Genomic DNA, 17,006 nt, shown 5'->3' with positions numbered 1-17,006 from the left:
GTTTGAGAACTGCTGGACTAGTGTGAAATCATGGTTGCAGTCTGGGGGGAGAGGGGAGCGTTACCCCCCAAATGCAAGCCTTGGGCAGGTGTGGAAGCTGCCCCCCCATGAATGACCACATTGGCCTGACTGAAGCTGCTCCACTCCCAAATATGTAAGTCAAACTTTGCCTATGTATGAAATGTCAAACCTGAAGCTGTGCAAAGCTTAGCTGCTCTGCCTCTAAGGTAGCTCAGGCCCAACAATTTAGGGGAGGAAAAGAGATGTTCTCCTGAATATTTATTTAAAAATAACCAAAAAACAAACAACCAAGTTTTTAAACTTGTAGCTTGAGGAGCAAGGCCTTAATAGGGACTCAGAAGCCTCTCAGCATTAATCCTAAATCTCATCCTGATTGATGAGACTGTTCATCTAAGGACTGCAGGATCAAGCCCATACTGTATAAAGGGAAGAAATACAAAAAACTTGAAAATACTGTTGTTAGAGTATTATGAAAAGCATGCTTCATTTAAAAATAAATAAACCCTTTATTACAAGCTGAGATACCTGCACCTAAATTGTTCTCCTACTGAATAATTTTCTTAGGTGGTAACATTGAATTTATTTCCCCTGTATGTTGAGTAAAATTAACGTTACATTAGCAACTTCTTCATCTCAGATCCAAGTGTGGCATATTAATCCCACACTCCTTACAGCTCTGCCTCATGTCCCCATTGACTTCAGGGGGAGTTGTAGCTACAGAAGGAATATAAGAAGGTTGATAATATTGTAGTGTTTTTCTTTGTGTACAAAAAGCACGAGAGAGACAATAATGCACAACTGAGCAGAAGGTGAGAAAAACCAACAAAATCCGTGAATCAGGCCAGGGATAGTGTTTCATGACAAAATTAAAGCTGACCCGTGTGTGTGAACCATGGCACCATATTGACCGTGATGTGACTTTTTGGTTCATTTGCTACACCACCCACTGCCTTTCTATAACATAACAGCGAGGCCCTGCCCAGGGCACCAGAACATGTTGTACCAGAGCCCAGCTCCGTTCCTTCAAAACCTGCTGAGCCCGCCAGCCACCGCCCGCAAGCACCTGCGTCCGCGCGCCACCAGGCACTGACTGGCAGAGACAATCGCTGCGCATGCGTAGAGTGTTTCAGCTGCGGGGGCGCCCATGATTGTGCCTGCTGGAAAATGTTCTCGCTTTGTATCCTGCAGCGGCAGCGGTTTTAATGGTGGAGGAGAGGCGAGGCTGGCACCTGGGCGGATTTCCACGGGGTCCCAACGGAGAGGTTTTTTAAACTGAGGCGTGAGCGAAGGCCACCTAGAGAGGCATTATGGACTCCTGCCTGCGAGGACCCCTAGGTGGCGCCATTTTGGAGTCGCAGCGAGCTGAGGAAGCGCTGTCTCTTCCGACCCCATCCCCGGCCGGCGCCCCTCGTCCCGCTCCGGCCTCCAGGATGAGCGTGGTGGAGCATGTGCGAGAGATGGCGGCTGCCGGGCTCCACTCCAATGTGCGGCTCCTCAGCGGGCTCCTGCTCACCATGAGCGGCAACAACCCGTGAGTGCCGCCGAGAGGGGGCTCTGTGGGGGCGGCGAGAGACCGGGGCTGAGGCAAGGGCGCTCCGGGCCCGGTGTAGGGCAGGGTTCGGGGGTTGACGCAGGAGGCTGCGGGGTGATGGGGGGAGGGGGCCTACGCGTCCCTCGGTGGGGAATGGGGGGCGTGAGATAAGGGGCTCAGAGCTTCGTGGGACCTTGCGGGAGCCGTAGTGGAGAAGGTCCTGCCTAGGGTAGCGGATCGGGGCTGCAGTTGCTTGAGGTCTCTCTCCGTCACAGTTCCCCCGTGTGTAAAACCGGACCAGCCATATGCTCCTGGATGAGGCACTTCGAGGTGTGTGTATGAAAAGCCCTATAAATGCTAAGAGTTTCAGCTTCCCGGGCGGGGCAGTCGAGAGACAAGGCGACTTGCCCATCACTTTCTGATGGCTCATCACTGAGGCTGTACCTCCCGTATCATTCTTCTGTTGACAGTGACGATAGTGGACATAGCGACGGTGCATTGTCTGTGTTCAGTGTACTTCCTGAACCAGAATTGTCAATAACAAAAATTAAAATACAGTCCTAAAACTGAGTTCTTGGCTCTCAGATCTGCCTGTTGCAGAGGATGATTAACAACAGTTACCGTTGTAAGGTCTTAACAGATGATTAACAAATAAAAGATCTGATTGGGGCTATTGTGTTTAAGATGGGACTTACTTGTAGTTGGATTTATCATTTAAGGGTACAAATATTGCACTCTTAGTTCTTCCAGATTTCAGGCACAGCCAGGGGATTTAATTACTAATACTAATAAATTAGGATTTAACAGTTTTGCTCCTATTATGTAATCAGCTAGTTTAAGCTGATATCTGTTTTAATTTCTTCTAGTGAGTTATTCTCGCCATCACAAAAGTACCAGCTTCTTGTATATCATGCAGATTCCCTCTTCCATGACAAGGAATATAGGAATGCTGTAAGTAAGTATACAATGGCCTTGCAGCAGAAGAAAGCATTAAGTAAAACTTCAAAAGTAAGACCTTCTACTGGGAATGCCGCAGCCACTCCACAAAGTCAGGTATTTGGAAATAGAGTGACATACTGCATATAACTCTTATTCTCCCCGTAAAATGAAATATTGGTGAATCAAATGTTGTAGCAGTAGGCTGTAAAATTATCACAGCAAAGAAGCTTGAATATTGTGGCTATTTAATTTTCAAAATGTGTCTGACCATTACTTTCTAGTGAAAAACTTAAGTTGGTCTCAAATGTCAGAGAGAATGCCTGTTTAATTTTTAGTTTTCATTAGCAAGAGAGAAGATAGTCTGCATTATAAAAAAAAACACAAACTACTGTCACCTTTACATTTTATATCTTGATTTTGTTGATGAAAATACAAGTCTTTCATAAGATTTTAGTAATTTAGACTCTGTTTGTTTTTATTAGTTAGAACAACTTTTGAGAGATTACATTTTAGTGATCAATTTTATTTTAGTGTCTGCCATCTGAAATTGAAGTGAAATACAAGATGGCTGAATGTTACACAATGTTGAAGCAAGATAAAGATGCTATTGCTATACTAGATGGAATTCCTTCAAGACAGAGAACCCCCAAGGTAGGTTCTGGAATTGATTTGTGGCAAACAGTAGTTTAGATGTTTTTGGAGTTGTATAATCATATTTGCTCAAGAATTAAGATGTGTCATATAGAGGTAAAGAGATTAAACCTAGGCATTTGTGCTTACAATATTTAAATGAGTTATTTGGAAACACTGGCTAAACGCTTATAAATTATCTGAGTTTAGTAAGCATATTTTCTTTAAAACCAGGTAATCTCTATATAGAATTTCTTTGTTTGAAAGAGTTCACCAAACTAATGGGAGCTAAATGTTTTTGGATGTCTTTAACAGGTAATTCCTGTGAAAATTACCTGGGTAATTTTGTTAATGCTAGTGGAAATTACAAAATCTTCTCTGTGCATGAGGAACAATAGACACCTTGACGTGTGCTGATAAGCTATTGAGAGCATGTATACTTAACCTATTTAGGACTGAAGTCTCTATTAGCTATGCAAAATACTACTCTCCACAGCTGACGCCTCTGAGGTTTTTGGAAGGTAGTATAACTAGTTTTTACATTTCTGGGAAAGAGTAATTGCTGCTCTAGACAAAAGTGGTAAAAATGCCTTAGCTCGGACTATGTTACTACTCCCACCAGTGCTACCACCAGAGGTAGTAAAACAATGGACAGTTCTTGAAAACAGTGAAAATACAGTTAATAGGAAATGAAATGTTGTCACCTTGTATTGTCACTCTACCACTACAAACAATTCTCTTTCTCTCCTCCTGATAATAGCTCACCTTAAATGATCACTCTCCTTAGTGTTTATGGTAACACCCATTGTTTCATGTTCTCTGTGTGTATATATATATCTTCCTACTGTATTTTCCACTGCATGCATCCGATGAAGTGGGCTGTAGCCCACGAAAGCTTATGCTCAAATAAATTTGTTAGCCTCTAAGGTGCCACAAGTACTCCTGTTCTTTTTGTGGATACAGTACTAACATGTCTGCTACTCTGAAACTTTTCTTCAAGATTCTTCTCACACTTCTTTGTACGGATTTAAATAGTGCTAATCAATGAGGAGTACTTGTGGCACCCTTAGAGACTAACACATTTGAGGTGTCCAGTTTCCAAATTAATTCCCAATTGTCTCATTTCTCGTTGCTGAGTCTGTTTTTAATTTTATTTTGTAAGAATTGCCACTTTTTAAGTCTGTTACATGGCATGTCCAGGAGATTGAAGTGTTCTCAGACTGGTTTTCAATGTTATTAACATTCTTGACTCTGATTTTGTTTGTCTACTTTATTCTTTTTACGTAGAGACTGTCCTGGGTGGCAACAATACTGGCAGAGGAGGCATTGCTGGCACATGAATGCATATATCCACATTGATAACGTGCAGGTGAACGAGCCCCTGATGGTGTGGCTGATGTGGTTAGGTCCTGTGATGGCATCCTTGAATTAAGTATGCGGACAGAGTTGACAACGGGGTTTGTTTGCGGGATATGGTTCCGGGGTTAGTTTTTTTATTGTGTGGTGTGTAGTTGCTGGTGAGTATTTGCTTTCAGGTTGGGGGGCTGTCTGTAAACCGAGGACTGGCCTGTCGTCCAAGGTTCTGTGAGAGTGGGATCATCGTTCAGGATAGGTTCGTAGCTCCTTGATAATGCGCTGGAGAGGTTTTAGTTGGGGGCTGAAGGTGATGGCTAGCAGCGTTCTGTTACTTTCTTTGTTGGGCCTGTCCTGTAGTAGGTGACTTTTGGGTACCCTTCTGGCTCTGTCAGTCTGTTTCTTCACTTCACCAGGTGGGTATTGTAGTTTTAATAATGCTTGTTGGAGATCCTGTAGGTGTTTGTCTGTCTGAGGGGTTGGAGCAAATGCAGTTGTATTTTAAAGCTTGGCTTACAGACAGCCCCCCAACCTGAAAGAAATATAACGAGCAACTACACACCACTTAAAAGTGGCAATTCTTCAACAAAAACACTTCAAAAGCAAACGCCAATGAGAAACTGCAGAACTGGAGTTAAACTGCAAACTGGGAGTGGATAGTCGCTACAAAAACTAAAAACTAATTTCACCCTACTGTTACTCACACCTTCTTGTCAACTGTTTGAAATGGGCTACCCTGATTACTACTACAAAAGTGATTTTTTTTTTTCCCTCCTGTTGATAATAGCCCACTAGCACTTTAATTGAATTATCTTGTTAGAATTGACCCACCCATTTGGTAAGGCAACTCCCATCTTTTCATGTACTGTGTATATATATCTTCTGCTTACTGTATTTTCCACTACGTGCATCTGATGAAGTGGGTTTTAGCCTATGAAAGCTTATGCTCAAATAAATATGTTAGTCTCTAGGGTGTTGTTTTTGCTGATACAGACTAACACGGCTACCACTCTGAAACATGTCATGGTGCTAAATGTTTAGGACACTTAGTATTTTGCACTGATAATACTGAGATGTTGCTTGCTGGTTCTGTCATCTAGATAATCTCTTAGGCCATTTACACCTCATGTATAACAATTTACATGTTAGCAGCACCCCATCTGAGCCAGTGAGTGGTAACCATTAGGGTGTTCTACCTTATGCAAGGCTTGCTGTACAGAAAAGGAAGAAAATTGAGGAAAAGAAAAGCAGCTTTCTACCCCTGCAAGCCAATAAATCAAAAATGCTTAAGCACTAGAACAACTAGCTGCATTGGGGGGCGGGAGGGAAGCTTCCTCAAGCCATTTCTGCCCTTTTGTGAGCTGTGAATTCAGTCAGAATTTAAATGCAAATCTACTCTCCACCTTCGAAATACAGTTGCTCTGGTAGACTTCCATTGGTACGCGGAGAGAGCAAGTAAAGGAAGCAATAATGTAATATATAGGCCTTTGCAGACATCACTTCTACTTATGTAAACACTTGCCCATCTTTTGAATGAATGTTCAGAAAACTCTTTTGTGATTCCCAGAGGTACTACACTAGTGTATAATGTTAGGATATCTCCATTTTTCTGTATTCTGAATCAGAAATGAAACGCTTCTCATTTTATATGAGTTGGTGACTTAAGAAGCAGGGCTCAGAACTATTCTCTGCCCAGAGAGCTGGGAAGATGGGGCTATACTTGATAATGAAAACATAACTTTTTGGTGAGGAACTCTGCTTTTCATAACTCTTGGTTGGGTTGTTCTCACAATCAGATTTTTTTGATTACAGATTAACATGATGTTGGCAAATTTGTACAAGAAGGCAGGTCAAGAACGCTCATCTGTTACGAGTTACAAAGAAGTGCTGAGACAGTGTCCATTAGCACTCGATGCAATCCTAGGTAGAGACTTTTTTTCCCCACCAAGTATCTAATATTAAAAATTACATCAAGCAATATTATCACTAAAATATAAGATGTGTAAAACATATTAGGAAACTAGCTCATTTGCATGCAGTACAGGCTGCATGCAATCTACAAGTTGTACAGGAGCATTGTAGCTAACTGCTTGTATAAATTCAGAAGCATGGGATTCTCCGTCTTTAGACATTTTAACGAATTTGTATGACAAACTGTTTTGGATGCCTGGATTTGACTAGTGTATTTTTCTGAATAGGTTTGCTGTCACTTTCAGTAAAAGGGGCAGAAGTGGCTTCCATGACAATGAATGTTATTCAGAGCATCCCTAACTTGGACTGGCTTTCAGTGTGGATCAAAGCGTATGCATTTGTGCACACTGGAGATAATACTAGAGCAATCAACACCATCTGGTAAGAATCAAGGTGAATTAAACTAGCATTCTTGAGGCACTACTTCACAGTGTTGTGACAGATTTAAACATGCTGCTTGGCACAGCGTGATGCCTATTTTGTGCTGTTGAGGACCTTGCAGTTGATCTGTAAGCATTGCTTGGATTTTTGTAAGATGCTGAACATAAGTTTTTTGTTTGTTTGTTTGTTTCCCTGATTTGGAGAAAAGTCTTGATTTGGAAAACTTTTGAAAAAGAAAGCGTAACAATATTTTTAGACTTACTATCCATTTTTATTCTGACAAACTATAAAAAATCAGGACATTTTTCCTTACTGGTCTTGGATTGTACCTAAGATTCAGCGCATATAGATTAAATAATATCTGAGATCTTTGCAAGATCTGGGTATTCTGTGAAGAAAGCCCCAATTAAAGTAAATAGTTCTGCAAAGGCTATACACTCTTTCATGGGGAAGAGAAGGTACCTTGTATCTCCTTAGACTAGAGTGTTTAACTTTAAAATTCAAAATTGTTATTCTTTTTAGTTCTGTAAATTAACTTCTTAAATTACAATCTTTTTGTAACTGAAAACATCAATGCAGCTACTTTTGAAAACTGACCGCTGGAAACTAGTTTAAACTTTTTGTGACTTAACTATACATTTCTAGAACACGAATGGAAACTGAGAATCCCTTAATGATGCTGTGCTGTTAGTGCAATTTCTTTGCCCAGATGCTCTTATAAAAGCTACACGTTTCAGTCAATGCCTAAACGTAATTAGGGCATGAAGTTTAAAAAAACATATTTCCTTTTGGATGTCTATTGCATTGTGCTTTACTTGAAGCTGTGTTTGAAGTCCAGCTGGTGTAAATTCCTAGTGCCTTTCTTCTAAACCAGTGGTTCTCAACTTTTGTACTGGTGACCCCTTTCACATAGCAAGCCTCTGAGTGCGACCCTTCCTCTCCTAAATTAAAAACCCATTTCTATATATTTAACACCATTCTAAATGCTGGAGGCAAAGCGGGTTTGGGGGTGGAGGCTGACAGCTCACAACCCCCCATGTAATAACCTCACAACCCCCTGAGGGGTCCCAACCCCTAGTTTGAGAACCCCTGTCCTAAATGATCATTGCTTGAGGTTAATGGTGTGAACTGGCTACCTTGTTTGTGGATGCACCTCAAGTTGCTGGTGATTATCTGTAAAGCCCTGCATGGTTCTAAGAGGTCAGTATTTGAGAGACACACACCCCGCTCAGTTTATCATGCCAGGGAAGGTTATCTAGGGTGCAGCTATTTATTCCTGGCATCGAACTCTGGGGCTGGCAGCAAGATATCTTCAGTAGAGGGTCCTTGCTTAAGAACTCCTCTTCCCCCCGCCCCCCCCCCGTTAGTTTGGCAGCCTTCAAGGAACAATGTAAGTTGTATGTATGTCATCAAGTAGTTTTTTGGATGAGTGTTCAAATGGTGGGTATGCGCTCACTCAGTAAAGAGTGAGCGTCAGGTAACAATATAGGTGATACCAGGTCTTGTGGTAACTGTAACTGTAGGTCTTTAAATGAATGACACTTAAAATCATAATTTTAAAATTGTATTTGAGAGAGAATTTACACGTTCCAAAGCGTTTTAGCATTCAAACAGTACATAACAAGGTGCTAGTTTAAATGGCATTTCTTTTCTCTTAAAGCTCATTAGAAAAAAAGTCTCTACTGAGGGATAATGTGGATCTTTTGGGTAGCTTAGCAGACCTGTACTTCCGAGCTGGAGATAATAAAAACTCGATTCTGAAATTTGAACAGGCACAAATGCTGGATCCTTATCTGATAAAAGGTAAGTAATTGTAAATTCTCAAAGTTGCCCTAGCATGCTAACCCCTTGATTGACATGAGCACAGCAGGTGCATCCAGTTCACATTCCACTAAAGCCTTAGAACAGCTGCATAATTATTTATCAGCATAGCAGGTGCATAGTTTCTGTCTATACCCAGAAGCAGTTGGAGGCAGTCATAGTATAAAGTGGGTGTTTTGTCTTACACCTCATTAAAAATTACAGTGCTTCCAGAAGTTAGTAGAGCTGTACATCAGGCTCTCCAAAGAGGAACATAGTACTAACAAATTTAGTTTAAGAAGCTTGAGTGTTCTGTTTTTCCTTCTGAGTGAACTATCTAGAATTCTTCATGCTCTCGTTTTATACCTGTTTTGTTTTTTGTTTTGTTTTTTTTTCTTGATACCTCCTCCACCTTTAAGGTGAAAGTGCAGAGTCTGGTGCTCAAATTTAGTCCCAAAGCATGTATCCTAGCTACTTCTAGATCGTACAAGTGCTGTGAAGTCACCTGGCCCTTATGGTCAAGTTCCACTGTGACCTTAAATCTTCATAAAGCTTTTAAGTGTTATAGTTAGGAGCTCAGCAATAATACAACTGATCCCAAAGTATTTCATTTTTAGGAATGGATGTATATGGTTACTTACTGGCACGTGACGGTCGACTGGAGGATGTGGAGAACTTGGGCTGCCGTCTTTTCAATATTTCTGATCAGCATGCAGAACCATGGGTGGTGTCAGGGTAACTTCCACTTACTTTTCACTTCCTTGCATCCCCTGGCTCCTTAGCTAACTTGTCTTAGGAGCTTGAATGTGTTAGTGGCAATGTGTTCAGGTTTCATTAGTTTGGAAGCTGTACTTATCCAGTGAGTCTGCTGTTCTACTTAAACATTTAATTCTTGGTCTAACTTTAAAATGTCTTACTAGATACATATTAAGTCTTTCAATCCTTTTCTGGCTGTATTTAAACACCTTGGAGTTATTGGGTTTATCAGATAACTAATGTTGCTGAAACTAAGTACCTGAATCACCAGTTCTGTTAATATTTTGTTGCATCATATTTTGTTTACCTTTTTAAGTAACTGCATGCTATAAATCCATCAGTTGCTTTTCTTTTCAGCTTTCCATGAATGACTTTGAACACTTGTCACCACTGCTCTTTTTTTTGTAGGTGTCACAGTTTCTACAGTAAGCGATACTCCCGTGCCTTGTATTTAGGAGCCAAAGCTATTCAGTTGAATAGTAATAGTGTTCAAGCTTTGCTGCTGAAAGGGGCTGCTCTTAGAAATATGGGACGAGTACAGGAGGCAATTATACATTTCCGAGAAGCAATACGCCTTGCACCTTGCAGGCTTGACTGTTATGAAGGCAAGTAAAGTCCAATGACTCTCATATACAGTTTTGATAGGGCTCTGGTGTACGATGGTGTCATTGTTAGGAAGAGTATAAGTTGCCTCCCAGAGTTTCCTGCAGGTGAAGTAACATTGCTTACTACCTAGTAGCTTAATGATATTGAAAAACCCACTAAATAGAGCTGGAAATCGAGAGAAGAGGGGGAAATATTAGACATTAAATGCATGCTTGTTAAACAAAAATAGCTGAATTTGATGTATTGAGAAGGATACTTATTAAACACTGATACAGTCTCTGTAAACAGATTGTTAGTATGCCAGTATGTAAATATTAATGCACAGTATCATCATCTTTTTGGTCTTCAGGCCTCATTGATTGTTATCTGGCATCCAACAGTATCCGTGAAGCAATGGTTATGGCTAACAATGTGTACAAAACCCTGGGAGCAAATGCACAGACGCTTACTCTGTTAGCAACAGTCTGTCTTGAAGATCCAGTCACACAAGAGAAGGCAAAAACCTTATTAGATAAAGCACTGACACAGAGACCGGATTACATTAAAGCAGTGGTAAAAAAAGCAGAGCTTCTTAGTAAGTTTCTTTTCTTTGAGATGTCTCTTCCTTGTCAAGTTTATTTGAATCATATCTTACATGAAAGTGAGTGTTCCACAAAGTCACTAATATGAAAAACACTATACAAATTTTACAGCCAAAGACTAATCAGTTCTGTGTAAAAGAAAAATTACAGGATGCCATAAGATATGAATTGCTCATTATTACAGTGACTGGCACTATAGTAATACTTCAGATGGAAGAAATTATAACTTACTAATTATTTGAGAGAATCATGTATGCATTGATTTTGGTTTAAAATATAACACTTAGAGCAAGAACTACATTTTCAGAAGATTTAATTATCACCAACTGCAGATGGTTTTAAGAATAAAGAAGAGGATTGTGATAGTGTTTTAGATCATCCACAAAATAACTTTGAAGAATATGTATCTAAACCATTAATAGAACTGTAGCTCTGCATGTCAACAGGTAGAGAACAGAAATATGAAGATGGAATAGCTTTGTTGAGGAATGCACTGGCCAATCAGAGTGACTGTGTTCTGCATCGAATACTAGGTGACTTTCTTGTAGCAGTCAGTGAATATCAAGAAGCCATGGACCAGTACAGTATTGCCCTAAGGTAAAACTTGTAGACCCTTGACTTTTCTGTGTGCTTCTTAGAAATTAAGAATAACATGGCTGCTGTAAAATGGCTTAGTAGTACATCTTCAGTCAGTTATGTGGGGGGCAGCAGGGTTGTTTGGTTGGGTCTTGTCGTCTCTCTCTCAGTGAATTTGGGATTGTCTACACTTGAAGTGCTACAGTGATACAACCATACTGCTCTAGCTGCACTATTGTAGCACTTCAGTGTAGACAGAACCTATGCTGACATGAGGGATTCTTCCATCAGCCTAGCACTGTATACACAGCAGGTTAGATCAGCTTAACTATGCTGCTTAGGGATGTGGATTTTTCACACCCCTAAGGGATATAGTTAAAACAGCTTAATTTTTCTAGCATAGACCATGTCTTACTCTTTATGTACTGCAATTCCGAATTCAAAGTCTCAAGGACAAAAATTTACAATTGTAAACTTGTGTTAATGTTAAGTATGTTACCAGCCAGTCAGTTGCTAGACCAATAAGAAGGATTAAGGCATGGATTTGTTTATAATTTCTTAAACTGTTCTAGACTCTGTCAAGCACCTTGGGTTCCACCTTTAGGCTGGAAGGTGCTGTATAAATGTAAGGGATTAACTAAATTAAAACAGAAAGGTTTTGATGTTCAACTGAATCAACATTTCTTCTTACAATAAAATGGGTCCCTCAAACTCAAATAGAAAAGAATTATTTCAAACTTGGGGTAAAATTTATCATGTTTCAGAATAAGATGCCATATTTCCTAATAAAAAATCTATGTTCTCTGCATTATTAAAAGTTAAATACCTATCTTGAATGCAACACCTTGTTATACCCACAAATCTTATAAACTGTAAGGTCAGGTGGTTGGCTATTTTTGCCTCGATGGAGGTGCAGGAACAGTGTTTTTAGTGCTAGTCGCTTAAATTGCATTAATCTGTCTTCTGTTGCTTTAGTTAGTATTCCCTAGAAGAATTGTGTAAGCTTCATTGGGAGGTTCATAGTGTTCAGACAAGTGCATTCTCAACAGTTAGGAATTTGTATATAGATGATGTAATTGGTGTTAATCGTGCTCTTCCATCTTTTCTCAAATGGTTATAACGTCAGTCTGAGGTAAAGTTGCAACATCTTTGAGTTTAAATATTGGTAGCAGTAAACAGGAAGTGGGGGAAGCAAGATGGAGATGTTTTGATTAGACATATTTCTAATGTTGGCTACCTTAAGTTTGAGTAACCCTTTTTTCTCCCTCAGTTTGGATCCCAATGATCAGAAGTCTTTAGAAGGAATGCAGAAAATGGAAAAAGAGGAGAGTCCAACAGATGCAACCCAGGAAGAGGATGTGGATGACATGGAGGGAAGTGGAGAAGAAGGAGATTTGGAGGGCAGTGATAGTGAAGCAGCACAGTGGGCAGATCAAGAACAATGGTTTGGCATGCAGTGAAGATTTTACTTAAACTGATATGGGTTTCAGTTCTTGAATGTGCCCTGAGATCCATTGTTTTCTGACGGAAGAATGTCACCTGCAATTTTTGTATTAACAAAGTGGACTTTATAAAAACAACAGACTTTGAAACCATTTAATGGTTCTCTGCATCACAGTTCTGTCTTTTTTGTGATGCTTCCTATTTATCAGTGATAAGATTGAGCTGAACCATGCTGGAGATTTATAAGAGTGACTGACTTATAGTCTTTTCTTGCTGAAGCTAGAATCTTGAGTATAAAGCATTTCATACAATATACCTATTGCTAGTGCCTAAAATATCAAAATTGAGTTCGAAACTAAGTAGTCTTGATCCTTAGCTATAGATGTAAATACAAGAGTTTTTTTTATTCCTTTGTGAAAGGCTTTATTCTTTTGTCAGGGTTCATGCTTGAATTCTTGTGGAAGCTTATGGGAGTCACTTGTATGTATTTGAAAGGAGCAATTTTTCCCCTCTCTTCAGCCTTAACCTGTTTGGTGTAAGGCATTGCACTAACTTTAAAGGTGGAATTTGTATCTCCGGCATCCCTGACTTATAGGATGCTTTGTAACTAATCAGTTTTTATGTGCAAAGAATAGTGCAATGTTAGAATTATAGTAATTTCCCCAATCCATACAAAGCCCTATAATCACTTAACCTATACGTGAACATTTACTTCTAAATAGAGTTCAGTTTTATTTAGGTAAGTTCTCGAAGGCCTTACAACAGCAGTGACATAAAGCCACTTCACATCCTGTGCGTGGCACTGTCAGTTAATTTTTTTTTAAACTTCTCCATTGCATCACTAGTAGAAATTTTAAATTAGAATGGCTGTCTTGGCTTTCTTTATATTTTACACTTAAAATATAGCTTTACCTATTGAAAATAGAATCTCGTGCTATCACCTGCTAAAATGATACTGAATTGTCCACAGTAGAAATTGTCCACAGTGGGCATCTCTTTTTAAATGTAAAGCTTTCCTAGAAACCAGAAAACCGTACAAAACTATTTCTGTGGCACTTAGATTTTGCAAAAGAACTACCCTTGTCCTAGTGTTTCACTCCTGATTTACTTGCTTCTTGCTAAAACATATGTCTTTATTACGCTTTCTAATGGTGCTGTATTTCACATTGTCTTCAGTCCATGGTCATGCATAGCCTTGTAATTCTGCCTGTGGCTGCTCAAGTCTATTGTACTGTTCAGTGCTGTCATAGCAGCTGAAGCAGAGGTTGACTGGTTTTTGTACTGAAACTTTTTGATACTCTAGAGCAAATACTTGACACAAAAGAAAACAAGCTTTTCACTAACTATACTAGCATAGCACATACAGAAATAAAATACATGAAATATCTTCATTCCCAAAAGCATACATAAAAATACATATTAAAAGGAGAGGACGTTTAATCCTATAACACATTATAGCCTATTGATTTTGGGATGTTTAGCATGTGTAAGCATTAGAGTCTGGATAGCTTCTTCCTGTTCATAGCCAGACAGCTACCCAGAATGGATAGTCTCCTCTTTCCAGTCTTTTAGCTGTGTTTGAGGGTGGGGGAAACCACTAGCTTTTCTCTAGTGTCAATTGAATTCCACTAAAGTAATTGAAAAATAAGCAAGCAGGTACCCTGCCTTACTGCCCTATTATTGATGGTCTTAATTAAGAAGTCTGTTGGTTTTATTATCTCATTTCACTAAACTCTGCAATCCAAATGGGCTACACTTAAACTAAAATCCTATTTAGGTAGCTGCTCTCTGAGATTTGTGATCAGTACGCTTCCTGGCTCAAATCTACTTCATGAAGATTTCAGCTGTTTGTTTGTCATTCAGCAGTGGATGGTGATAGGTTTCAACTCCTTTCATGTTGTTAATTCTCTACAGAAGGAAACTAAAAACCAAACTGTTCCTTTTGCAGTCTGTCCATTTCTTCTTTTCTCTGCAATAAACCTCAAAATCTGTGCTGGTTCTGAAGGTTAACAAAGGTGGGCTGATACAAGTCTCTTAATTGTTTGTCAGACCCTAGTTGTGAAGATCATAAGGGAGCATTTAATACTTGTAATCTGAAGTAAAGCAAAAAGGCATTGTGTGTTTAAAAGCTGATGAGTGTGTGTGGGAGGCATATGGTGTATGTTTTAAATTGGCAGCTGCTCAACTGAGGGTTTTTACTTCAAATGACTCATTCAGATGCCCCTAGTCACAGCTGCTCTTTTATAGCTTCCAGCTGTGTTAGTACCATGCATTGCAACACTTCTTTCTCTCTAAAGCAAGGTTTACGTGGTACAAGAAACCTGAAGGCTGGAGCCCAGTCATAAAATGGTTCAGAGTGTTTATAGGTAGGAAAGTGTGAACACGTGTCTGTTAGTTTTCTCACCTTAGATTGTTCTCTTTGGTTAGATGTAGCCTAACTATTGAATAGCAACAGCAAGTGCTGTGAATAAGTTTTGAAAACCTTTATCTTGTAGTAGCATAAACCAGCCCCTGCAGGCTGGTCCTTCTTTCATTTCACTCAAGGCCCAGCCTTGATCCCTTTAGTAAGTGATAGAAGGAACCCAATTAAATGTTAGGGAGAGGTAAAATTATATTGCATTTTTGCTTATTTCAAAGTAAGTTCTTGGCATCCATGTGCAAGCAAATTGTTATTGGGTAAGACTTCTGTTAAGACTGTCTCTTTGACAAGAATGGAGGCCAGATTTCAAGAGGCATTTCTGCTGTAAAAAACTTCGTTGTAGATTTTCCTTATGAGCAACTGTGGAAAGCTTAATTTAGACTCCTTTTTACATCCAAGAATACAGCCCCCTGGTTTTTTTGTTTTGTGTTGAGAGCGAATGTACTCTGCTCGTTATCTAAAATATAAAAAGCTCAGCCAGATTCTGCATATAATAATGTTAGAGCTGCATTGATCGTATCATTTATATAAGTTTGCTAATGAGTGTACTGTGGATAGAGATGGAATTATTTTAAAGAATATTTTAACACATTTGTCTCAATTCTAAGGGGATTCTTGGTCTATTAAAGACCCTTCATTAACAGTCTAATTTTAGAACATGAGCTGTCTTTACAACCTTGTGCTCCTGAATCCTGTGGTTTTTGTCTAGTTTAGGGAATATAGTTAATGCAATTAGCCCATAACAAGTAGTTGTTCTCATTCAGTACTTTAATCCTTTGCTGTGTACACTCCAAGAGGTACGAAACCCAGAACTACATCACACTCTTGACATGGGTTGAGCTTTAAACTCCCTAAAGCGATGCACTTAATAGTGAGGTTAGAATGTCATAGCTACCCAACTGCTTTTTGCAGTACAATGGGCAGATTATCTACTCTTTCAGACCACCTGCAATTGCTAGTCTCTGGTAAAGGGCAAAGACAAAACCTGCATATTTGCTTAAAATTCTTGCTGTTTGACATTAAATCACAAACTTCATTAACATCACATTTTACTGTGGTGGAAAGACCCTGCTATGATGCTCAGAGACCAAAGTTCCCTCAACTCTAGATCTCTTCCCTACAATCATGTAAGCATTACAAATCTATTTTGCCAGCAGCTCAAGGTAAAACGTGTTGGAGTCAGGTAGTCCTGAAGCTGCTCAATAACAGCTGTTCTGTAGCAAGTTTCTGAACCTCTTGCTAAATTTCCCTGTCTGTAAAATGGGGATAGTGCTTATCTCCCTACTGCACAAGGATGTGAGAATTTTAAGCAAAGATTATACACTGATTAGAAAACCATAAGGTGCTATGTAAGTGCTGTTTACCCAATTAGAGTGTCATATTCTTTCTACCCTTCCTTTCCTGTCATTCCAAATTATAGAGAGCTCTGTGTAATTAGTAGCTTTCTCCTTAATAATCAGCTTCCTCCATAGGCTTATTTCACACAGTGATGGTTAGAGCCTTCCCTCTTCATGACTCTGGAGCTGACATTGAAGTTTAAATCAGCTGGAGGAGCAGCAGAGTTTTTGTTACACAAAAAACTCAAGATGTGGCCTCAAAAGGAATCCTATCAGCTCTATCTGCATCGGTCTTCTGTGTAGCATGGGAGTATTTTAACCACCTTGTCTAAACCTAAATTGCAACAATTCAATTCTGTTGGTGCCAACCCTTCTGTGGACACTTAAACCTGAATTTATAAATTTACTAACACAAACTAACCAGCTATAAACCAACTGTAAATCAAAGTGAATGTCAATGTTTTCACCAGTTTAACATACCTTTAGTTAAGTTGGAACACCTCTGTGTGTAGACCAGGCCTAACCTTGCTCAGAGCAGATCTAGGCAATGCTGCACCAGAACACCGATTGGATGCAGGCAAACTAGTGCAGCTGTGAAAATGGGAGACTGAGAATGTCAGTTGCAGTTTCCATACTGACAGAAGGGAGGGGGATAACTGGTA

At 39.6% G+C, this 17,006-nt stretch overlaps 1 protein-coding gene across 6 annotated transcripts; it reads left to right on the top strand.

Annotated features, from left to right (window-relative positions):
* The first annotated feature begins 1,129 nt into the window (after window positions 1-1,129).
* ANAPC7 (anaphase promoting complex subunit 7) lies at window positions 1,130-17,006 on the top strand. 6 transcript variants are annotated; one of them, XM_032800545.2, is made up of 11 exons: window positions 1,130-1,552; window positions 2,419-2,605; window positions 3,023-3,142; window positions 6,287-6,398; window positions 6,673-6,826; window positions 8,487-8,629; window positions 9,244-9,361; window positions 9,791-9,987; window positions 10,338-10,562; window positions 11,016-11,166; window positions 12,416-17,006. In XM_032800545.2, exons 1-11 carry the CDS (start codon window positions 1,329-1,331, stop codon window positions 12,603-12,605), a joined length of 1,821 nt encoding a protein of 606 aa, XP_032656436.1. In that variant the 5' UTR covers window positions 1,130-1,328; the 3' UTR covers window positions 12,606-17,006. The 6 variants fall into 6 exon arrangements, with proteins under 6 accessions (XP_032656436.1, XP_074915974.1, XP_074915975.1 ...); XM_075059874.1 differs by having other exon boundaries at window positions 1,355-1,552; window positions 2,419-2,507; XM_032800549.2 differs by having other exon boundaries at window positions 1,390-1,605.

The sequence above is a fragment of the Chelonoidis abingdonii genome, chromosome 22 (genome assembly GCF_003597395.2).
Source record: "Chelonoidis abingdonii isolate Lonesome George chromosome 22, CheloAbing_2.0, whole genome shotgun sequence".
Taxonomy (NCBI): Eukaryota; Metazoa; Chordata; order Testudines; family Testudinidae; genus Chelonoidis; species Chelonoidis abingdonii.
This window is presented reverse-complemented; position numbering and strand designations above follow the sequence as displayed.